Source organism: Dipodomys spectabilis, unplaced genomic scaffold (genome assembly GCF_019054845.1).
Source record: "Dipodomys spectabilis isolate Male_0828 unplaced genomic scaffold, ASM1905484v1 ptg000019l, whole genome shotgun sequence".
In the NCBI taxonomy this organism is placed as follows: Eukaryota; Metazoa; Chordata; class Mammalia; order Rodentia; family Heteromyidae; genus Dipodomys; species Dipodomys spectabilis.
The window spans coordinates 8,316,492-8,340,596 of NW_024870696.1; the positions used below are offsets into that span (position 1 = coordinate 8,316,492).

The 24,105-nt window shown below is 39.0% G+C and overlaps 1 protein-coding gene across 1 annotated transcript in view; it reads right to left on the reverse strand.

Moving 5' to 3' along the window:
• The window catches only part of Wdr64 (WD repeat domain 64), a 120,088-nt gene that overhangs the window by 11,080 nt on the left and 84,903 nt on the right, over positions 1 to 24,105 (reverse strand). The window contains exons 16-24 of the mRNA XM_042674540.1: positions 23,779 to 23,909; positions 20,016 to 20,117; positions 18,484 to 18,553; positions 17,548 to 17,584; positions 16,682 to 16,818; positions 14,894 to 14,999; positions 9,251 to 9,309; positions 5,492 to 5,601; positions 2,648 to 2,836 (exon numbers count right to left, since the gene is read on the reverse strand). Coding sequence (XP_042530474.1) covers positions 2,648 to 2,836; positions 5,492 to 5,601; positions 9,251 to 9,309; positions 14,894 to 14,999; positions 16,682 to 16,818; positions 17,548 to 17,584; positions 18,484 to 18,553; positions 20,016 to 20,117; positions 23,779 to 23,909 — 941 coding nt within the window. The remainder of the gene's footprint in view (positions 1 to 2,647; positions 2,837 to 5,491; positions 5,602 to 9,250; positions 9,310 to 14,893; positions 15,000 to 16,681; positions 16,819 to 17,547; positions 17,585 to 18,483; positions 18,554 to 20,015; positions 20,118 to 23,778; positions 23,910 to 24,105) is intronic.

The following is a 24,105-nucleotide window of genomic DNA, read 5'->3' on the forward strand; positions in this document are numbered from 1 at the left end:
TAAAGGAAGGAAGGTAGGAAAGAAAAAGGAAAGAAAAGAAAAATAAAGGAAAGGAAAGAAAAAGCAATCTTTATTGTGAGTTTTTCCTATCTGTTATCCAGCCTCTTTATTTCCTCTAACACCCTCTGCAGTTTTCTGCCTCTAATGTTCTCTATTATATTCTGATTGACATTTTTGACAATAATTTTGAGAGCTTCAAACACAAAGTAATGATAAATAGATGAGAACAATCATCCCATTTTTGATACATGTACTAAAACAACCACATTGTACCTCAAAGATAAGTATAATTACTACAAGTTAATAGAAATGTACAAGACGCTTGAATGGGGCAGTATTAACTACTTTAATTTGACCATTACCCACTGTATAAATACATCGAAGTATGACACCGTACTCCATAAAATTATACAATTAAGATTTAAGCCAGGCATGGTGATTTATGCCTGTAATTCTAGCTACTCAGGAAGCTGAGATTGAAAGGATTAGGCTTCCAGCAAAAAGTTCATGTGACCTTTATCTCAGTCAATAAAAAGATGAGTGTGGTGGTGCATACCTATTAATTACTCAGGAAGTGGAAATAGGAGGATCATGATCCAGGCCAGCACAGGTAAAAGTTGGGAAACTGTTTTAAAAATAACAAAAACAAACAACCAACAAAAGATGTGTGGCTTTTATGATGAAGTATCTACCTGCCACATACAAGGTCATTAAACCCCAGTGCTTGAACAATATATTGAAAATCATTCTATACTATCTTCACATTGCACCTTCTGTTTCTCAGCCATTGGCATGGGATCTCTTCCAACCCTCCACTGAAGTTACCCTCAATGGTATTTTCTTTTCTTTTTATTTTTTTGTCGGTCGTGGGGCTTGAACTCTGGGCTTGGGTGCTGTTCTTTAGCTTTTCAGCTGGAGGTGAGTGCTCTATCACTTAAGCCACAGAGCCACTTCTGGTTTTCTGGTGGTTTATTGGAGATAAGAGTCTCTGGGACTTTCCTGCTCAGGCTGGCTTCAAACCATGATGCTCAAATCTCAGCCTCCTGAGATCTGATCCTAGGCCTACAGGCATGAGCCATTGGTGCCCGGCTTCAATGGTATTTTCATTTCAATCCCAGTGTTCATTTTTCTATGATCCTATGGGCCTCGCACCACCATTGAGGTGTACTCAAATTCTCTCCTCCTGCTTGCTTGAGTTTATTCTCTCAAATTCTTAGCCATTCTTTTTCAAGGTTCTTTACTGTCTCTACCTGCATTTACCTTGGCCTGTTTATTACAGGTTGATTATTGCTCCATAGTTTTCAATCTTTACTTATTTGAAACACAGGACCTGACTACTTCTCTTTGAAAACACCACCAGGCTATTGACTCCAAAGGCTTTGTGTATAGCTTCAAACTCTGGGTAGATCAGCCTCCACCCAGGAGAACCACGTGTCTCACAGTTAGCCCTGTCCCAAAGCAAACTCACCATGTCTTCTTCCACACCTGCTTGTCCTGTTATGAATTCTGTTTTGCTCAGTTTTCCCCAAGTATTAAATGTGCCCATTGGCTCATAAGCCCAGTGTGATGTGGCCTCTATAGACTTTCCTAGCTTTATCTTGCCCTGACTCTAAGATTAAAAGGCTGCCTTGAAAATACTGCAGTGAAATCCCTTGTTCCAACTAATACACAGAAAAAAAATAAAAGTAAAACAGGATATGGGTGGGGCGCCAGTTAGAGGAAAGAGAGCTAAAGCAGAGAGTGAATGAAGAAGAATACATTCAATGTAGTTTATTTGCATGAATACAAATAGAACAATGCAACATTTCAAAATTATTTTAATCATGAGTAGAATGAGAGGGAATACATTGCTTACATGCATAGAAATGTCACAATGAAACACCCCTTGTACAGCCATGATGTCTGCACACACATATACACACATGCACACATTATACACATACATACATCATCTTTTTTTTTCAAGTCCTGGGTCTTAAACTCAGGGCCTGGGTGCTGTCTCTGAACCTCACTGTGCTCAAGGCTAGTGCTCTACCACTTAAGCATCAGTGCCACTTCCAACCTTTTCTGTTTATGTGGTATTGAGGAATAGAACCCAGGCAAGCACTCTACCACTAAACCATATTCCCAGCCTCAGACATAGTCTTTAATTATTTGGTGCTTTCCTTAGGCAATTGCCATTTTTTTTTTGTCAGTCATGGAGCTTGAACTCTGGGCTTGGGTGCTGTCTCCTCAGCTCTTCAGCTCAAGGCAAGTGCTCTCCCACTTCTGCCACAGTGCTACTTCTAATTTTCTGGTGGTTAATTGGTGATAAGAGTCTCACGGACTTTCCTCCCCGGACTGGTTTTGAACCACGATCCTCAGACCTTAGCTTCCCGAATAGCTAGGATGACAGGCGTGAGTCATGGGCGTCCAGCTTCCTTTTTTTTTTTTTTTTTTTTAACAAATCCAATTTAACTTTGGTTATTCAGAGTACTACTATAGAGAATCAGAGCTTTTAGTTTATAGATTTCTTTTTTTCACAAGATTGCAGGATGATTAAATAGGTTCAGATTTTCTCATTTGAGTGCTTTACACGCAGCAAAAGAAAGACTGTTGTAAGAGTTAAACTTTTATTTATCATGTAAAGAAATACCCCTGGCCTTACCTTTCCCGGTCAAATATCAGAGGGTATTCATATTTCTGTTTCTTCTCTGTGAACTTGCTTTCTTCTTTGATTTCTATAGGACATTCAGTTATATCACAAGGCAAAATGAAATCCATTGACATGGTTAAATCTAAAGCTCGTCGTTGTCCAAAATATCCACAATAATGACCATTGACGGCATGCCAGAGCCTGAAGGAAGGCCAAAGAAAAGAGGGTAAATAACCGAGGAATTCAGCCCAAGTTAGTCTGATCATAAATTGTATGGGTTATACTAGACTATCAAGGGTTATAAACTTGAATCCGGGACTCTTCCTTCTAAGTACAGCACAGTTCACTTTATGTAAACTTTCGCAAATCCAGGATTTCAATCATGCTAGTCCTCTATCACTGAGGAAGCACCTAGAGCAGAATGCAAACATTTTATATAGTTAGAATTCTAACCTACAGCCTTTCAGGGAAATATTAATTTGAATCCAAACTGAAAATTTTTATTTATCTGAACCAGACAAAAGGTTTTTCCTAAAACACTACTTCCCCAGGCTAATCATAATTCACATTGACTGACAATCGGTTAGTTTACTTAGGCCTTAGCACAAGATAAGGTCAGTGTGCTACTTATAAAATCAGCCAGGTGCCAGTGGCTCCTGTCTATAATCCTAGTTACTCAGGAGGCTGAGATCTGAGCATTGTAGTTCAAAGCCAGCCCAGGCAGGAAAGTCCATGAGACTCTTATCTCCAATTAAAGACCGAAAAAAAAAGAAGCCAGAAGCAGAAACTTTTAAATCTTAGAGTCAGGGGCATGTGAGGAAGACAATGCAAGATAAAGCTAGGAAAGTCTATAAAGGCCACATCACAGTGAGCTTCTGAGCCAATAGATACATTTAATACTTGGGGAAAACTGAACAAAACAGAATCCACAACTGGACAATCAGGCGTGGAAGAAGACATGGCGAATTTGCTTTGGGACAGGGCTAACTGTGAGACACATGGTTCTCCTGGGTGGAGGCTGATCTACCCAGAGTTTGAAGCTATACACAAAACCTTTGGAGTCATTAGCCTGGTGGTGGTTTCAAAGAGAAGTAGTCAGGTCTGTGTTTTGAATAGGCGAGAAGTAGTGAGCTAGCTTTGTGGGAAAAAAAAGCTCAGGGATATTGCCCAGGCCCTGAGTTCAAGCACAAAATAAATAAATAAATACATAAATAAGTAAATAAGCAAATAAATAAATAAAATCAACTACCACAGAATTTGTGAGAGACATCTGGAGATGCTTTAAGTAATCCTGATTCACTAACAGTCACTGTGAACCCCATCAACAATTCCTACCTACTGTTTTGGGGTCCCCATAGGAATGTCTATATCTGAGTTTTATATAGGTTGGCAAATGGCATGTCTCTTTACCCATATACTTATTTCATCTCAATTCACTCCAAAAGTTCCCTGTGAAATAGCCTATGGGGTTTAAAATAATATTGGATTCCCTGGCAAGAGTGAAGAAATTGCATTGCTTATGGGAAAATAAAACAGCATTTGAAGATCTTCCTTTTATGTCCTGATTTGAACCTCAGAGGAGCAAATGATGGAAATAATAATCAGGTGTCCTGAAGCAATGACCTAGAAGGAGAAGGATGAGCTTAAAGAACTAAGAATAGATTCTTCAAAGTGTAAGTAGCATGAAATTTCAAAATAGGTAGATACTAGCCATGCATGCTAGTTCTTGCCTGTAATCTCAGCTACTCAGGACATAGAGATCAGGGGGATTTCAGTTTGAGGCCAACTAGAATAAAAAGTTAGTGAGGTAATGAGACCCCATTTTAACGAGCCAGACATGGTGATTCACAAACATAGACTTAGTTATGTAGAGGTCATAGGTGGGAGGGTCATGATCTGAGGCCAGTCCCGGCAAAATCATGAGGCATTATCTGAAAAACGACAAAAATGAAATGAGATATAGTTCAAACTGAGAAGTCTGAGGCCCTGAGTTCGAGCCTCGGTACCATCAAGCCCACACACACCAAAACAACAAAATAAAACACATAGGTAGCAACTGAGAAGAGGCAGAAATGGAGGTATCCTTTCCTTACCCTTGACAGTGTCCAGAGAGGACTTAACATGAGTGACATATATCCCTATATTTTAGTTTCCCAGCATGACAGAGTTATCATGGCCTTCCCAAAGCCTTTACCAAAGGGAAATAGACTTAAAACACAAAACGTTGGAAAGGTGAAGGACTACTTCACTCAACTCTAAATTCATGCTGATGGAAGTAAGTTATTCTTGTTTTTTCTTATTTTTTAATAAGTTTTTTTATTGTGAAAATACTATACAGAAGGGTTACAGTTACATGAGTAAGGTAATGAATACATGTCTTAGCAAGCATTGTTGCCTCCTCCTTTGTTTTTTCCCCTACCATCCCTTCCATCCTACCTCCCCAACTACACTCCCCATTACTACACTCCCCACTGCCCCCACTGTAAAGTTTGTTTTTCATTTTTCAACATAGTGTCTTGTACATCTCCTAGTGTTTAGTGCTCCACATGGAGCTCTCCCAAGCAGACCTCCTGCCTCTCTGCTTGGTTTCCTGGGCCTTAGGGCCCTTGAGCCATGCCTTACCTTCCCAAGGTTGTATCCTTCACCTTTGTTGTTGTTGTTTGTAGTTGTTATATCTTTAAAACATTATCTTTAAGTTGTATAAAGGAGTATACACAGTCGTATAAAGGCTGTATAAAGGAGTTGGCATTTAATGAAGCAGGTTATGAATATAATATATCTTGATCAATGTCACACCTTTCAATATTCTCACCCACTCTTTCCCTTCCCACCTCTTCCTTCACCTTCGTGGTTTACCTCACAGAGCCATCCACAGAAGCAGTAACCACCACTTGCTTGTCTTCCACGTAGGCTACTTGAACAATTTCTAAAGAATGAGCACGCCAGGAAAGCAGCTGCTTGAATTTCTAGATGGCAACGATAAGACATATCCCTTGGGATTAAATCAAGGAATATAACTTTAAGCAAAGCCATAGCTCATTACGAAGCTGTGTTCAGGAGTGGATGGGTGTGGACCGCTACACTGAGTGACTGTGTTCCTAATTATTTTCTTGCTCACTGAGGTAAAAAGCCTAAGTTTAAGGATTTTTTTTTTTAATTGCGAAAATACCATACAGAGGGGTTACAATTACATGGGCAAGATAATGAGTACATTTCTTATCAGGCATTGTTGCCTCCTCCTTTGTTTCCCCATACCTTCCCTTCCTCTCTCCACCCCTTACCCCCACAACCCCTACCATGACCTCCCCCCAACCCCCCACCCCCGACCCTGCCAAAGTTATAAAGTTCATTTTTCTTTTTTTCTTTTTTTTTTGCCAGTCATGGTGCCTGAACTCTGGGCCTGGGCGCTATCCCTCAGCTCTTCAGCTCAAGGCTAGTGCTCTACCACTTGAGCCACAGCGCCACTTCCAGCTTTTTCTGCTTATGTGGTGCTGAGGAATCAAACCCAGGGCCTCATGCATGCAAGGCAAGCACTCTACCACTGAGCCACCTTCCCAGCCCCATTTTTCGGCGTAACATCTTGTACATCTCATTGTTGTAATGGGTCCACCTGTAACCCTATTTAAACGATTTGTTTTTTCCCTTCCCCTTCACAAATTATATCAACATCAAATGCAGAGAAAGCAGGGCTTATACCATTGGGGAGGTATATACAAAAGATTCCACATGGAGCTCCCCTATGACCCAGCAATCCTACTTTTGGGCATTTACCTGAATGATCACAAACAAGACCATACTAAAGCTACTAGCACAACTATGTTTTTTTGCAGCATTATTTATCATAGCTAAGATATGGGACCAACCCAAATGCCCCTCAGAAGATGAATGGATCAAGAAAATGTTGTATATATACACAATGGAATTCTATGCCTCCATCAGAAAGGATGACATTGCCCCATTTGTTAGGAAATGGAAAGACTTGGAAAAATTATATTAAGTGAAGTAAGCCAGGCTCAAAGAAATATAGGTCCCATGGTTTCCCTTATTTGCAATAACTAGTATATGTCTGAGACAAACAAACTGTCAGACAAGTTGATGCTAGGTGAAATGAATCCTAAGATAAGGATTCAAATGTTTTTTCTTTTTTGCGATTGTTTCCAACATATTTATAAGATGATTTCTTAATCTGCACATACCTGGGGAGAGGAAGTAGTTCCTGACTTTGTTGAGGAATCGAAAATTAGCATTTCATTTAGTTGATGGTTATTAGTACATTATTAAAGAGCAGCCTTAAGAAAGGGTTGTAGAAGACCAAGAATGAAGATAACCAGGAATGGGGAGAAGCAGAGCTGGGAGAAGGCCCATAGGAAATTGGCAAAATTACATTTTAATTAATTATTATTATTATTATTATCTACTTTTGTGGTGCTGGGGATTGAACTCTGGGCCTTATGCTTAGTAAGCAAGTGATCTTCCACTTAAACTATACCTCTAGACCTTTTGTGCCTGGCCCTGGCTAACCTTCCAATACGATCTTCATGTCTCTGCCTCCAAGAGAGGCTGGGAATATAGGTGTATATCACACCTGACAAGAGTTTTTTCTTATTTGAAAATTTTATCTTGAGAAAATATTGGCTATTTTGCTCTTCAGTGGGGATGTGGAGTAGGAATTATCAAGAATAACTGCCCAGGAAAGAATGCTATTGTACCATTTGTAAGGAAATGGGAAGACTTGGAAAAAACTATATTAAGCAAAGTAAGCCTGATCCAAAGAAACATAGGTTGAATCTTTTCTTTCATTTGTAATCATTATAATGTGTCTATAAATCTCCAAGTAAACACCCTGGATGGTTTAAAAAATACACTGGGGTATGATGAATTATCCAGGCCTCCAGACATATGCACAGTGAGACCAAAGGAGGATATTCATAGGAGCAGGTCACAAAAGTCATAGCTATATGTATATAATCATATAAAATAATATTTTATGAAATGATCCAAGAAAATGAAAGAAGGGATTTTTGTTGTTGTTTCTGTTTTTGTTGTCTTTTCCTATCATCTTATGCTAGTCTTTGGCAGGGCAAGGCAGGGAGAACCGAAAAGTTGAAGCAAAGGGTGAACAAATACAGGTATGGTACTCATTAGGCACTATGTGGAAAATGAACTATACATCCCTTGGGTGGGAACAGGAAAGAAAAAATGGGAGACAGCAAGAGAAGGGGAGACCTGGTTCAAGAAGAAATATACTCATTACCTTATTACCTGCAACCTCTCTGTAGATCACTTCTGTAATAACAGTAAATATATTTTAGAAAAAGAATAATTAGCCAGGCACCGGTGGTTCAAACCTGTAATCCTAGCTACTCAGGAGACTGAGATCTGAGGATTGCAGTTCAAAGCCAGCCCGGGTAGGAAAGTCCATGAGTCTCATCTCCAACATACTATTCAGAAAAAGCTGGAAGTGGCATATGACCCAAGTGGTAGAGCACTAGCTTTGAGTACAGAGAGGCTCAGGGACAGGACTCAGTCCTGAATTTAAGTCCCAGTACTGGCAACAAAATAAAAAGAAGAAAAAGAAAAAAAGATTAGCTCAAGTTCCTCTCTCTGTCTCTGTCTCTGTCTCTGCCTCCATCTCAGGCTCTGTCTGTCTCCATCTCTCTCTTTCTTTCTCTGTATTTCTCTGACTCTGTCTCTGTCTTTCTCTGTCCCTCTCGGTCTTTCTTTCTTTCTCTCTCTTTTCTGTGCCAATCCTGGAGCTTGAACTCAGGGCTAGACCTGGGTACTGTCCCTAAGCTTTTTTTTTTTTTTTTTATTGTTGTTGTTGTTGTTCAAGGATAAGGATCTACTACTTGAGCCACAGCTCCACTTCCAACTTTTTGATGGTTAAATGGAGATCAGAATCTCATATACTTAACTGCCTGGATTAGGTTCAAACTGCAATCCTCAGATCTGAGCCTCCAGAGTAGCTAGGATTCCTGGCATGAGCCACTAGCACCTGGCTCATTCTTTAAAAATCATCATAAGGGTTGATCGGTGTGTTCCTTTTAGCTTTGTCCTCAAGTTTAGCCTTTGCAAATATTTCTAAATCATGTGAACTAGAGTTGTTAGCTATGGAGCTTACTCTACAGTAACTCCTCTTGGCAGTATGTTTCTCTCTATTATTGATGAACACATGAAGACCATATGGCCATTTGTGTGACCAGCATTCTGGCAGTGTGTAGTTTTTTCTATGTTTTCTACTCATTTACCTTAATGAAGCTTAGTCTCAATTCCTCCTAGGTTTCTTGACCTTTTATCTCTGTTATTTCTTGAGAGCTAGGCAAAAACTATACTATGGCACTTCATAATGTTTTAAATTGTTCAAGAGTTGATTGTCCAAGTTTTCTTTCTCTGTCTCTATCATCTCTCTCTCTGTCTTTCCCCCTGTTTTGAGAGAGATCTCCTCTACAGGATGGTATTCTCTAAGTGTTTTTGTCACATTGCTGAAGTTGCTATAGTGCATGTGCCAAAACAGTAGGAATGCTTGTTTTTCTGTCTTTTATAGTTTCTTGTCTAGAGCAATGTTCAATAAACACATGCTGACACATTTATAAAGTATGAAAGTAAAGTTCATACCTTTTCATCATGAGGTGGATCCAGGAAGGCACCAATACTGCAAAGGATAACATGTCCTTCTGTGTAAGAATGAAATATTGGAAATCTTAATTAGATACCATGTTCTCTAAATAAATATGACCTACAAAAGCAACTCATTTATTTTTCCATATTACTTTGATTTAGACATTTATATTGGTAAAAGAATAGAATCTGAGATGACAGAGAAATACATACACAGATAGGTATATATACAGTAATACATGTTTGTATGTATGTATGTATATGTATGTATGCATATGTATGTATGTATATGGGTATGTATATGATTTCTGGGTTTCTGACACAGGAACTCTCTCTCTCTTTCTCTCTCTCTCGCTACACACACACACACACACACACATATATATATACATGCGTATATATATGTACATATGTGTGTGTGTGTGTGTGTGTGTGTGTGTGTGTGTGTGTGTGTGTGTGTGTGTGTGTATAGCTCAGACTAATGTGGAACTTGTTTTGTGGTCCAGAATGTTCTCAAGCTCACTGACAATGCCTCATCTTGGCCTCCTGATTTCTGGATTATAGTCATTTATAGTACTGTATATGTAATTTATTATTTTATTTCTGTCTTACTAAGTCGTAATGAGGTTGTTTTATTCACTCAAAATTTCCCTAAAGATCGAAGTAGATGATATTAAAAATGATTCTATGACTATCAAATGCAGCCAAGATGGTTACAGAGAAATTCTTCCTAAAATCTAAATGAGCATCTCAAAAAGTATGTAATTTGTTTGAATTGTGGGAAAACAAAGAAAAACTAAAAAAGATGCCAAATAGAAGTAAACATCAAGATGAGAATCACATCTAATGTCTTAGAACAATACCATCAAGAAAAGAACATTTAAGGAGTTTTGGGAATTAAAAAAAATAGCAACCTAGAATCCTATACCCTGAAAAATTATCTTTTCAAAGTAAAGAATAGTGTCTTGTACCAACAAAAATGGAACAAATGTGTGACCAGTTGGCAGTCCTTTCAGACAGCGTTCAAAGAAGTTTTTCAGAGAGAAAGATGATGATAGAGGCCATAAACTTAGATTCACACATAAGAAGTAAGAACAGTGAAAACAGGGGTTATACCATGGCGGAGGGACATACAAAGCAACAAAGAAATCATCTTATAAATATGTTAGAAGAAATCACAAGAAAGAAAAAACATTTGGATCCTTATCTTGGGATTCATTTCGTCTAACATCAACTTATCTGATGTTGGTATAATTTGTGGAGGGGAAGGGAAAAAACAAATTGTTTAAATAGGGATACAGGTGGACCCATTGCAACAATGAGATGTACAAGACGTTATGTCGAAAAACGAACTTTACAACTATGGCGGGCTTGGGGGGGATAGGAAGGGATGGGAAGGGGAAACAAAGGAGGAGGCAACAATGCTTGATAAGAAATGTACTCATTACCTTGTCCATGTAATTGTAACCCCTCTGTATGGTATTTTCACAATAAAAAAAGGAGTAAGAATAGTAGACAATAAAAATGAAAATAAAAGCTTTCCTTTCTGTTGATATAATATATAATAGTTTATACAAAATAATAATATTTTATAGTTATAACTTATGAAAACTCAACAGGAGTGAAAGTAATTATGAGATACTGGCAACCATTCATGAATTGGTATAGATCAGATATTGAATGGTAATTCCTTTGTATAATGACAAAGATAATAAAAATAGAACTAAAAATGGACATGAGCTGGGCACTGATGGCCCATGCCTATAATCCTAGCTACTCAGAATGCTGAGATCTAAGAATCCTGGTTCAAAAACAGCTTGGACAGAAAAGTCCCTAAGACTTCTTTCTTCCCCCCCTTCCTCCCCATCTCTTTCTTTCCTTTCTTTCCTTTCCTTCCTTTTTCTTTCTTTCTTTCTTTCTTTCTTCCTTTCTTTCTTTCTTTCTTCCTTCCTTCCTTCCTTCCTTCCTTCTTTCTCCTTCCCTTCCCTTTCCTCCCTCCCCTTCCCTCCCCCTCTATCATTCTCCCTCTTTCTTTCTTTCCTTCCTTTCTTGTTTCTCTTTCTTCTTTCTTTCTTTCTCTTTCTTCTTTCTTTCTCCTTCCTTCCTTCCTCTCTCTCTTTCCTTCCTTCCTTCCTTTCTCTCTTTCCTTCCTTCCTTTCTTTCTTCTTTCTTTCTTTCTTTCTCTTTCTTTCTTCTTTCTTTCTTTCTTTCTTTCCTTGTCCGAGATCAGTATTAAATTCAGTGCCTGATGCTTTCACTCAATGGCAAGTGCTATAACTGTGTTATGCCTTCAACTCTGAGAAGACTTTTACTTCCAATTAACCACCAAAAAAAGCCAAAATTGCAGATGTGGCTCAAGTGGTAGAGCACTGGCCTTGAGGAAAAAGTTTAGGGGCAGAGCCTAAGCCCTGAGTTCAAGCCCCAGGACTGGCACAAGAAAAATGACCATTGATCAGATGTAAATCTATATTGTAAACTCCAAGGAAACCACTAAAAATATTTTTTTAAAAGAAGAATAACATCAAGGACAACCTGGTCTACATAGTAAAATGCTGGCAGGAAAGAAAGGAAAGAAAAGGGGAAAGAAGGGAGGAAGAAAGGAAAAGAAAGGGACAGAAGGTTACCTAGGGGAAGGAAGGAAAAAGAAAAAGAGAAAGGAGAGAAGGAAAGCGGGAAGGAAGCAGGACCTGGTGATGTAGTTTCATGGCAGAATGCTTGTGTAGCATGCACAGGGCTCTACAGTCCCTATGCACAAATACTTGCTCATTTCCCCACAAAACGAAAACCTCAACGAAAGAATAGCACATTAATGTACAGAGGAGACTTTAGAGCAAAGGAAAATACCAGGAATAAAGAGATGATAGATCGTGAGCTGGCAATGTGATTCAAGTGGAAAAGCATACGTCTCAATAGTGTGAGGCCCTGAGTTCAAGCCCCAGCACTACCTAAAGAATATAATGAAAATAAAAATAGTTAAAACAATGATAAGAAACTAACAAGCATATTTGAAAATGGTCCTGAGGCGTGAACAAACACTTCAGTGAAGGAGATATTCAGATAGCAAAGAAGATAGCAAATGTGGCCTATAGAAATATATCACCAGAAAAATATAAACTAAGGCACCAATGAAAAACCACTGTATAACTATAAAAATGGCCAAAATCCATTTTGAAAATACCAAGTGCTGGTGACAATGTGAAGCAACAAGAGAATTCTCATTTATTCCTGGGGGCATGCAGAAAAATTTAACCAATTTTGGAGGATGGGTTTTCTTTGAAATACTAATTAATTTATTTCACAGTTATTCCTTTTCCAGTCATATGGTGAATATGTTTGAAGACAATAATGGTCTCACTCTTTTTTTGTTTTGTTTTGTTTAAAGTATAAGTTGTTTTTCTTTTATCTGTTTGTCAGTCGTGGGGCTTGAACTCTGGCCTGGGCACTGTCCCTGAGCTCTTCAGTTCCAGGTGAATGCTCTACCACTTGAGCCACAGAACCACTTCTGTTTTGACAGTTTCTTACAAAAATACATATACTCATGTCACATAATCCTGAAGTTACACTTATGGGTATTTCCCCAATGGAGTTAGTCTATGTCCACACAAAAATTTAAACACAGATGTTTTTAGTGGCCTTAGTCATAATTGGAAAAACCTGGAATCAAAGTGCCATTCAATAAGTAAACCATGACACATCCAAACAATGGAAACTTACCAGGAACTAAAAAGAAATAAGCTGTCAAGTCATAGAAAAGGAGGAAACAAACAAGCACACTAATGCAAGAAGACAATATGAAAAGCTTAAATACTTCATGATTCCATCTCTATGATACTCAGGAAAAGGTAAAGCCTTAGAAATAGTAAAAAACTCAGTGCTTGCCAAGGGGTCGGGGAGGAGAGCTGAACCCTCACATGCAGGATCTGGGGGTCAGGGAAACATCCCTATATAGTACTGTACTGGTGGCTACATGACATGACAAATTCATCAGAATTATTAAACTATTCCACACGAAGCTCTGCGCTATCCAGTCCAGTGCGAGGTTGGGAGGGTGTGGGGGCGGGGGTCTTCATTTCTACTCAATTTTGCTGTGAACCTAACAATGTTCAAAAATTAAAAGAAAGCCTATAGATTGTTGTTGTTACTATTGTTTTTAAACAATAGCAACAGAGCATAAGAATACCTTGTTTATAATAGAGACTGGATAGCAAACCCTAAAGTTTTCTCAAACTTACTGGCATACTACCTTAGCATCCTCAGGACTAGAATTATAGGCATATACCACCACACTCAGTTTTCAGAGCTCTTTTAATATCTAACATCACACACACACACACACACACACACACACACACACACACACACACACACACACTCAGTACCAGGGAAGAAACTAGGAGTCTGTGGTAGTTATAATACAGATGAGCTGGGTTGGATTACATCCCTCTGTTCTTTTTCTGGGTCACAGATAAACAATACAATCTCAGCAAGGCTGTTTAATAGTAAAGTGATCTCAAGGAAGGTTAAAGGAGAGTAGCCCCAACAGAAATGCATTCTGGGAATTGCCTATACTTTTAAATTTTATTTCTATATACCTGGTTTAAAAAAGCTTTTACAGAGTGAGGCAAAGGGGTGACAAGGTTCAAAAGAGAAATGTACTGATTACCTGACTGATTATCCTTCCGTACATCACCTCTACACTCATGATAACATGTTTTTTTTTAAGAAAGGGTTTACATCATAGTAGGCAAAGATAATATAATAATATACAGACTGCTTTTTGATACTTTGATTGCCATGATGAGACTAGAACCCAACGACTGAGATGTGGCACATAAAATTTCTACCACTGACCTACAACCAAAGCAAAATTTGCCCAGTCTTCAATTTCTTTACTATTCTGTTAAAAAATTAAAGAGTCTGTTGGCTTATGCCTATAATCCTAGCTACGTAGTATGCTGAAATCTGGAGGATCATGGTTCAAAGCAGAACATTCCAAGAGACTCCATTCTCCAAAGTCCAGCAAAAAGCTAGATTGAAAGTAGAGCTCAAGTGTTTAGGTACCACCTTTGCCAAGCAAGCAAGTCTGGTACCCCTTGAGTTCAAACTGAGATATTGTCAACTGTGTGTGTATGTGTGTGTGTGTGTGTGTGTGTGTGTGTGAGAGAGAGAGAGAGAGAGAGAGAGGGAGAGAGACTATAGAAAGCATAAACTAACATATAAACAAACATCAGAAATTTTCAGAATACAAAAGGACCTAATAAAATATGAAAGTAATGAAAATTTTAAACAAATACTGCAAATTTACTAAATAGAAATAAAAGTGATTGTGTTCAATAATGTCTGGAAAAAATTAGTTGGTTGAGATTGTTATAAAATATTTTTTCATGAGAAAAATTATTTTTTCTAAAAGAGAAGACAAAAATGTAAGAATTAAGCTGGGCACTGATGGCTCACAGATATAATCCTCTTCAGAAGGCTGTGCTCTAAGGATCTTGGTTTGAAGTTAGCCCAGGCAGGAAAGTCCATGAGACTCTAATCTCCAATTAACCACCATCAGCAACTTGGATACAAATGTCAAGGGCCCATTAGCAGGAGGGATGATGAATGCCCAACGCTGGAGGCGTAGGGGAAATGACTTACCCATGTTTCCAGCCAGAAGTATCTTGTTGCAGGAGTCAGTGTACAGCGATGTCAGAGAGATGGCAGAATGTTTTGTGAAGGGGAGCATGTCTTTTAGAAGTTTCCCCTAAATAAAGGTCAATGTAAATAGACCTTTCTTTTGTGATCAAAAGCTATCTAATCTCTCTATGTAACCCAGCTCCAGAATTACCTCTACTACTTTAGAAGACACGGGTCTCATTTTTGTAAGTCAAAATAATTTGCAAGTACCACTAGGGAAATTTCTTGGAAATTAAACACTCCAAAGGCTCTGAAGACATCACCAAATATTCATCATAAGCATGCAGACTCATTATACGTTGCCTGTATAACTTGAGGCTGTCCAGAACTCTCTTTATGAGATTCCCCAGATGGTATTTTCCAATTACATATTCATCTTCCACATACAATTACATATTCTCATTGTAAACATTGTTTTAGGTATAAGGGTATCTCCATTGTTTGCAATAGGAACCTTTGCCTATTTACTTTGGTAGATGTGTCCAAGATAAGGGGTTGCTAGAGATTAAACTTCAGTGTTTTTGAGTGTTTAGTATGAGCTAGCCCTGAAATGGAGTTTCATACATTTTATGTCATGTGAAGACTAGACATGCAAGCTTGATAACACAGAGTTGGAGTCATCTACTCGTTTTCTGAGACTACTTGGATATAATCTCTTCTCCTGTTTCTCTCTTTTCATTGCCATGGGGGAGTAAAGGCATGGCTTCAACAGTAAAAACAACTCAGAAATAGTTTGTCTTTTCAAGTCAGGGCTTTCACGGATAACCTGTGATCTCAAGAGAGCTTTGAGGCTGACTTGCTCGGGTGGCCATGCTTTCTATGTCGTGGATTCCTTTCAGGTCCTGGGTGCCATCTCCAAGTTTTCCATTGTAGCAAGGAGCTTTCCCAAGTGGGGTCACCTCCATGTCTGTCTTAGGATTCCCCATCATCATCACCAGTCTATTGCCAATCCTTTCATTGTCTTCTGTTCTCTAAATGCTCCCTGATTTGTCTTCCTAAACTAGGATGTACACCCTCCACCACAAATCTTCTCAGTACAAATTATTTTTTTTCAGTGTTTAAACACACTGAAAATGATCATCTCCCAACAGTTTGAATCACTGAAAATTAGCCATGTGATCAATATTTATGATCCATTATTAATATCCTTTAATATTATTTAAGTACCAAATAAAATATTGAATGGCATGTAGGTATAGCTCGGATTAAAAGGAAATTTTGACATAATAAACAGTTTTGATAGTTTGACTTCTTAAGTTACTTTTAAGTTACAAAACTGGCCTATTGTAAGGTGTGAATCAAGCAATCAGTGAGCAGGTTGCAAAACCATTTCCTGAGCTTCAGTTTGAAAAATAGTAGATTTCGATTTATAGGGAAGGAAACCAAGATATCAAGATTCCTTTAATTGCTCCGAGTGTGTGTGTGCGTGCGTGCGTGTGTGTGTGTGTGTGTGTGTGTGTGTGTGTGTGTGTGTGTGTGTGTGTGTGTTAGTCCTGGGGCCTGAACTTAGTGCCGGGGCACTGTCTCTGAGCTTTTGTGCTCTACCACATGAGCCACAGGTCCACTTCCAGCTTTATGGTGGTTAGTTGGAGATAAGAGTCTGATGGGCTTTCCTGCCTGGGCTGGCTTTGAACCTCAAATCGCAGGCTCCTGAGTAGCTAGGATTACAGGTGTAAGCCATTTCAATACTTGGCTAATTGCTTGCCTTTATCTTCTATTCTATTCTCAGGAAATACCAAGCCCCACTACCTCCATGGTCCACAAGCGGAGGTGTCCATCCTCATTTGCGGTGACTAGCAGAGGAGGCTGAGCTTCTACTATAGTGGTGGCTGCAAGATGTTTCTTGCTTGCTGCCTGTTGCTCTGAGACATTGTCTGTTTGCTCACCTATTGGAGAAAATAATACCATCCACGGGATTTGCAAAGCTAGGAATCCCACATTTTATGGAATATAGAAGAGGGAAGGAGGAAAATAGCAAAACAACACGTTATTCTTCAGAAACATTTTGTTTCAACTTGAGAGAAATCCACAAGGCAGACAGTAAAAAGGCCTTAAAATGTAATCTTTGATCACTGAAAAACATTGAAAAAGCTTGTTTTTGGTTCATTGCGAAAGCCTTCCGAAGCTGTTCATGGCAGCTTAAAATGATATTCATCTTAACGCATCCATAAAGCCTTGGAAATCTATAAAAGTTGTAGGGAAATGTGCTAAAGATTACAAATTTCCACAATGGTTTGGATTTTCATTATATCTTATAAAGATCCTATTGCAATGCAACTGCTTGGCAGAGTGCTTGCCTAGCACATGTAAGGCCTTTTAGTCTATGTCCTCACCACTGCAAAAAGAAATGAAAGGAGCTGATTATTCTGAAGAAAAGAGATGGGCTAGTGACTGAGAAGGCTGAGATCTGGAGGACTGAGGTTCAAAGTCAGCCTGGCCAGAGAATTCTCAGAGATTTACTTTCCAATTAACTAGCAAAAAGTTGGAATGGGGCATGGTTCAAATGGTAGAGCACCAACCATGAGGGAAAACACCAAGCAAGAGTGCAAGGCCCTATGTTCAAGCTCTATATTGGTTCCAAAAGAGGGGGTGGGGAAGAGAGATATGACACTGACCTTTAACCTCACTTTCATGTATGCTTTGCTTGCTTCCCTGGGTGAGGGGCAAAAAAAGAGAAAGCTTATTGGCCATTGTAAGCAAATGAGACATGCTAAATGAACAAGTTCTTAAGGTAGTTAAGTTTGCATTCCTAAGCACCATCTTAAAAAATATTTTTTAATTAGGTCTTTGAAGAAAACCGTACTGCCAAGATTTTCATATTCATAAAGAATGCAGAACACCATGATATTCTACTAGCTCAGGATTAGCTCAATAAGAAAGCAATTAAATACCCAGGGCGTACTTAGCTCTTGGCATAAATTATTCTTAATTCTATGAACAACCATAACACTTAGTGTTTATCTCCGCTCTCCCCCCTTTTTTAAACTAGTGCGGAAACAAATTTGGGTGAGTGATCTTGCTAAATGGCGAAGTTGGATTCAAGAACTAACTTGGCTAGCTTTCACATCAATCATGCATGTTTATTCTTTGCATCCTCCTAGTTAGTAGTTGGAAAATATGTATATCTTGTTTTTACTGTGAAAATTTTCTTTGGAATAAAATCCTAATTAGAAATGTAATGTGCAAAGAATACATAAAATTGAATCTTTGAAAACAACTACATTGTTTTACATGTATTATATAGAATTACATTAAATCTGATCTCTTCTCCATGTGAAATATGGCACCACATCTTAGCAGAAGAGATCATCTAAAATTACCTTATTATTTTATGACTATAACACTAGCATGAACAACTTTATTAATGATCATGTATTGATTATTCACAGGTGTGAAGCTTAAAAACAATGTATGGATATGAAACAATGTAAACAACTGATTTTTTAAAAAAGAAAAAAAATAGTTTGCATGCACAGACATCTTTGCCATCCATCAGAGGAGTAGCATGGTGCTCATGTAAGGAGAAAGCACACTGTGTGTGTCTTGCTTACCTTGCTACTCTGTGGACCCTTGCTAGAATCACATTGGGTTGAAGAGCATATGGAATCTTGACTTAATTTCCTATAAAGAAGGGAGAAATTCCAGGGATGGATGGTTAAGATAGTCTATCATTCTCAGGAGTCAATTGCTTCTTTCACCATGATTAGATACTGGGCCACCCACTTATGAAACTAATCACATGCTACACTTTTTAATGAATGTTCATTAATGTATTATGGGTAGACATTCCCGGGTCAAACTGCTGAAGTCTTAGCAAGTAAATGGTACTGTTCCCTGGATTTGGGGAATCCAAAGTCTGGCCTGGCTCATTGCTAGCTCTAGATTGATTCCTAGGCTCTTGGCTTAGGAATCCCTGAAATGGTAGGGATTGGTCCATTGGCAGCTAGCAAGTGCTAGCTGCTTCCTGAACTCTGGTAGCTCATTGGCCTGATCCTGCCATTGCTGTACTTTGCTGGAAGGGGCTGCTAAGTGATTGGGATGCTGGTGCAGAGTTACACAGAATAAAGCCTCAAAACATCCAAGTGGTTTGGATGACATTTTAAGCCACAAAGTAGAGAAGATGCTATATTTTGAATCACAAGTGGATGATCCCAGACCAGCACAGAAACCTGTATTTTCTCTTCAGAGACATATTTAGCATTGTCAAGTGCCAAATGCAACTAGAACAATCCCTAGAGTTCTAATGCAAAATACAAGAAAATACTGTGTGTGTGTGTGTGTGTGTGTGTATGTATGTTAGTCCTAGGACTTAAACTTTGGTCCTGGGTGCCATCCCTAAGCTTTCTCTAGGCCATGGCTCTTCTACCTGAGCCACAGCTTCACTTCTGGCTCTTTGGTGTTTAATTGGGGATAAGAATCTCAGACTTGGGCTGGGAAGGTGGCTCAGTGGTGGAGCGCTTGCCTTGCATGCTTGAAGACCTGGGTTCAATTTCTCAGCACCACATAAGAAAAAAGCTGGAAGTGGTGCTGTGGCTCAAGTGGTAGAGCGCTAGCCTTGAGATGAAGAGCTGAGGGACAGTGCCCAGGCCCAGAGTTCAAGCCCCATGATCGGACCGCCCCCCCCAAAAAAAGAATCTCAGACTTTTCTACTGGGGCTGGTTTTGAACCACAGACCTCAGATCTCAGCCTTCTGAATAGCTAGATGACAGGTGTGGGCCACGGGCACCAGCTTAAAAATACTTTAAATATTTAACAAACGTGAGAGAATGGAGATTGCAGAGTTGTATAGGGTGATCTACCTTTTGCTTCATATCAGTGGCTGCAGTGCTAATTTTGGCCCAGAGAGCATTTGTAGCACCATTGTAAAGGAAGTTGTGTGGTCCCTGATGTGATGTGGAACCCCGCAGGGTGTTAGATCCCGGAGGGCCACCCCAACTACCTAAAGATGGGGATCGCAAGGAACATTGAAGCCAAGAAATCAGCTTAAATTACATCTTCCTTCAGCGGATCCTTAGTACGGGGTGACTGGGGTCACTTGTGTTAAGTCCTACATGGTAATAAATGACGAGGAAGTACTAGTTACCTTGCACATTCAGGAGTGCGGAAGAGGAAACGTATGTCATTAATTCTGTAGCGCTTGGGATCCAAGTCAGGGTCTGCATTGAAGCAGTCTTCAGGTCGGTACCTTACAATAAATGTGCATTTATTTACATGGTCAACTCATGAATTAATAAACTTGCATTATTTACAATGTCTACCCTTTGCAAACCTAACCAGCTCCTAAAAAAACTATTGAATATGTATTGAATATAAATATGAATATATATTGAATACAAAAAGAATACTTAGAGGTTGAATATACTTAGGTTGAATTACTTAAGAGTTTGAATATACTTTTCTATGATAAAACTAATAATTTAATGATTTAGAAGTGTTTTAATTCAATTAACTGGAAAAGTCTTCTTATCTATAGGCCAGATCCTGGCTTATATAATCCTATGAGGACCTTCCTGGAAGCTTCATGCAAGTTACTTTCTTTTTCTTTTCTTTCTTTTTTTCTTTCCTTCCTTCCTTTCTTCCTTCCTTTCTTTCTTTCCTTCCTCTTTCTCTTTTCTTTCTTCTTTCTCTCTTTCTTTTTCTTTCTTCTTTCTTTCTTTCCTTCCTCTTTCTCTTTTCTTTCTTCTTTCTCTCTCTTTTCTTTCTTCTTTCTCTCTCTTTTCTTTCTCCTTCCTTCCTTCCTTCCTTCCTTCTTCCTTTCTTTCTCTCTCTCTTTCTTTCTTTCTTTCTCTTTCCCTTTCTCTCTCTCTCTCTCTCTCTCTCTCTCTCTTTCTTTCTCTCTATGCTGGGATTTGAACTCATAGCCTCTCACTTGCTAGGTAAGCATTCTACCACTTAACTCTACCATACTACCAACATTTTTGCTTTAGTTTGTTTTTCAGATAGAGTCTTAGGTTTTGCCCCAGTCTTAGGGCAGCCTGGACCTCAATCTTTATCTCTGCCTTTCACGTAGATCAGGCCACCAATCCACACCAGGATACCCAGCTTGGTTTTAGAGTACATTCTCACTAATTTATTGCCTAGGAAAAAAATGGAATCAAACTGGGATCATTTCATCTCTGCCTTCTATATAGCTGGGATTATAGGCATGTACCACCATGCCTGGACAGCTTCATATGATTTAAATAACAGAATTGTATTCTCTGAGTAGATTTAGTGACAGATTTGAATAGAACATGCTTACTAGCTCCAAGGAGCCTATCACTGATCAAGTCTCCAGGTTTTCTAGTTATTGTGGAGGTGTCCTTGAAGGGAATAGTAGAACCATCCCTTCCTTTTGTGCCTTTCTGCCATCTACCATCTATAAGGTGGAGTTTTGCTCCATCGCTTGCTCCCATTGTGATGTGCTGCACCAGCCCAAAGCAACAGGGAAGAATAATCTGAGACCTGAACCTCTTACACCCTGAGCCAGAAATAAACTTCTTTAGCTGGTTAACTCTGGTATATGTTACAATAACAGATAGACTAACACAGTGATAAAGAAGTCTTGTGAGGGAGTAAACCAAGCATAGAGGAGAAGTCTATAGACTTGACTTGTGGAGCTCCAACTTTTCGGGTATTTCTGCTCTGCAGAAAAGCTGAATGGTTAAACGGTGTACTATTTATCAAAAACAATGTTGAGTTTGCACCCCTCCAAATGCATGGAGCTAAAAGCATTAACCAGTGAAGGGATTTTATGTTTGTTTGTTTGTTTGTCGGTCATGGGGTCTGAATTCTAGGCCTGGGCACTGACCCTGAGCTTTTCAGCTCAAGGCTAGCGCTCTACCACTTGAGCAACAGTGCCACTTCCAGCTTTTTCTGCTTATGTGGTGCTGAGGAATAGAACCCAGGGCCTCATGCTTGCAAGGCAAGCACTCTACCACTGAGCCACCTTCCCAGCCCCAGTGAAGGGATTTTAGACAAGGTTTGAGGTAGAGGAAGAAATGGCCTCTATCATAAATGTGGAAACAGTACTCAATTTTTGAACTTTTAAAGCTGAGCCTATATTATCTCACATAGTCACTTGCTAAGCTATATGCTTTGCAAAATACTCTAGTGATTCAAAATAGTTGCTTTTACATCATCATTGGCCTATAGGAGTGAGATGCTATGAATTGTCCATACTAGTGAGCCTTTTGGCAAAATGCCTCCTTCAACCACAGGTGGTCCTTCAGAAACTCCATCATAAGCTGGGAAATCCTCAGGAGAGTACCTTTCTTGTAGGCTCAGGCATTAAGCCTGGAATTATCTGCTCTTCCTTGTTACTAGTACAAGTGGACAAAGTGTGCAAACTGCTTAAGAAAGGGAGGAATCAAATGACAACTTTGCAAGAGAAGATGCACAGGATGTCCACAAGAACATGGCCTGAGGTATAGAGAGAAGGATCTGAACAGTCACTCTAAGTAAAATTTCAAAAGAGAATATACTCAGAGTCCAGACAAGAATGCCAAGTACTAGAACTGGAGAGTTAAGAGACTGTTTATGTGTTTCTTTCTGATTTTCCCCACATACTTTTCCTTCCTTTATTCTCCTGTCCTTTATACCTCTTTCCTTTCTCCAAATGCTTGGATGAACTTGGTTTTATTTTTATTTATGCTAACATTTTTAGCCATTTTGTACCTTGAATACAACTTAAAAATTTTACTAACTCCTGCCCCCCTTCCTTAACATAGAGTATCCATACCTCGCTGCTGTTAATACATCTCATTTGGACAACTTGGAAAAATGTATTTACCATCCATCCATATAAATAGTACAGTGTCACACTACTAGCTTTACAAGTGAGGGCATTTAGAAATGGGTGACAAGGGTGGATAAATGTTTGGGTTATGATACAGAACACCTTGATTAAGTGGTTGAGCTACTGAATTGCATCTGCCACCCCAGGCCTTGCTGGCATCATCTTGAAATAAATGGGATATGGATGTGTTGGGGTGGTGAGTGGAAAGGCAAATCCTAGGATGCCTCTCATCAGTTGGGGTAGATGCTGGTGGCATTGGGAATACAGAAATGGGAGAGGCTTGGGGGAAATGGCAGGTTGGGAAGACTCAATCATTGTCAAGACTGAAGGGTCTACAGGGCAAGGCAGATGGGAATCACTAGCAGATAATGGATATGCATGTTTGAATTTCGGGGGATATGAGTATTTGAAGTTATTATGTACTTTAAGTATTTGTTGAGGTTATAATTGTGGACAAGCTCACACATGGGAATATCATACTTGCATTCATGGGAAAGCATAAAAGTGAAAGGTACTTGTACTGTAAATAATTAAGGTCCACCTTCCATCTATCATCCTGGTATTCAGGCATTAAGAATATGGTCTCTATGAATATAACCTCCAGAAAAGCCTCCCGTGATAGTCATCAACACTGTCAATTGCTTTTATTCTTTACTTTGTGTGCACATGTGTATATACGTGTGTATGTGTGTGTTTGTGAGTAGGCAAGTGCATATATGTACACTGGTTCTAGGGCTTGAACTAAGCCTGGATGCTATCCTTGAGCTTTATTTGCTCAAGTCTAGCACTCTGTCGCTTGAGCCACAGCTTCATTTCCAGCTTTTTGGTGGTTAATTGCTCAGCCTGTTGAGTAGCTAGGATTACAGGTGTGAATAACTGGCACCCAGCAAATTGATTTGTTCTTTTTCTTTCTTTCCTTTCTGTCTTCTTTGTTTCCTCCCTCCCTCCCTTCTTTCCTCCCTTCCTTCGTTCCTTCCCTTTCTTTCTCTTTCCTTTTTTTAGTATTGCATGCTATTTTGGCTTTCTGCATTAAAACCTTTATATTATTTAAGGCAAATACACAACTTACACATCTTTGACAGACGAAGTTGTAAAATTCCACAAGATGATCATACCATTTAAGGTTCCAGCAACTATCAGATTAAATCCTTCTGCTTCCAATAAATCAATACAGTTTACCTCAGTACTGATGGCAGGACTCTAAAGAAAGAAGGAAACAACATACTCACTGTTTTGTACGCATAAAATATCCAGCTCTACTCTAAACAATATATGCATTAATTGTGATCAACCTAAAATGTCACAAGTTTTTAAAATCATAAGGCATGAAATCTATTCTTTTGTCATTACGAAGTTTTAACTTGCAAAGTTCACTAAAACAGCAAACTACACCCTC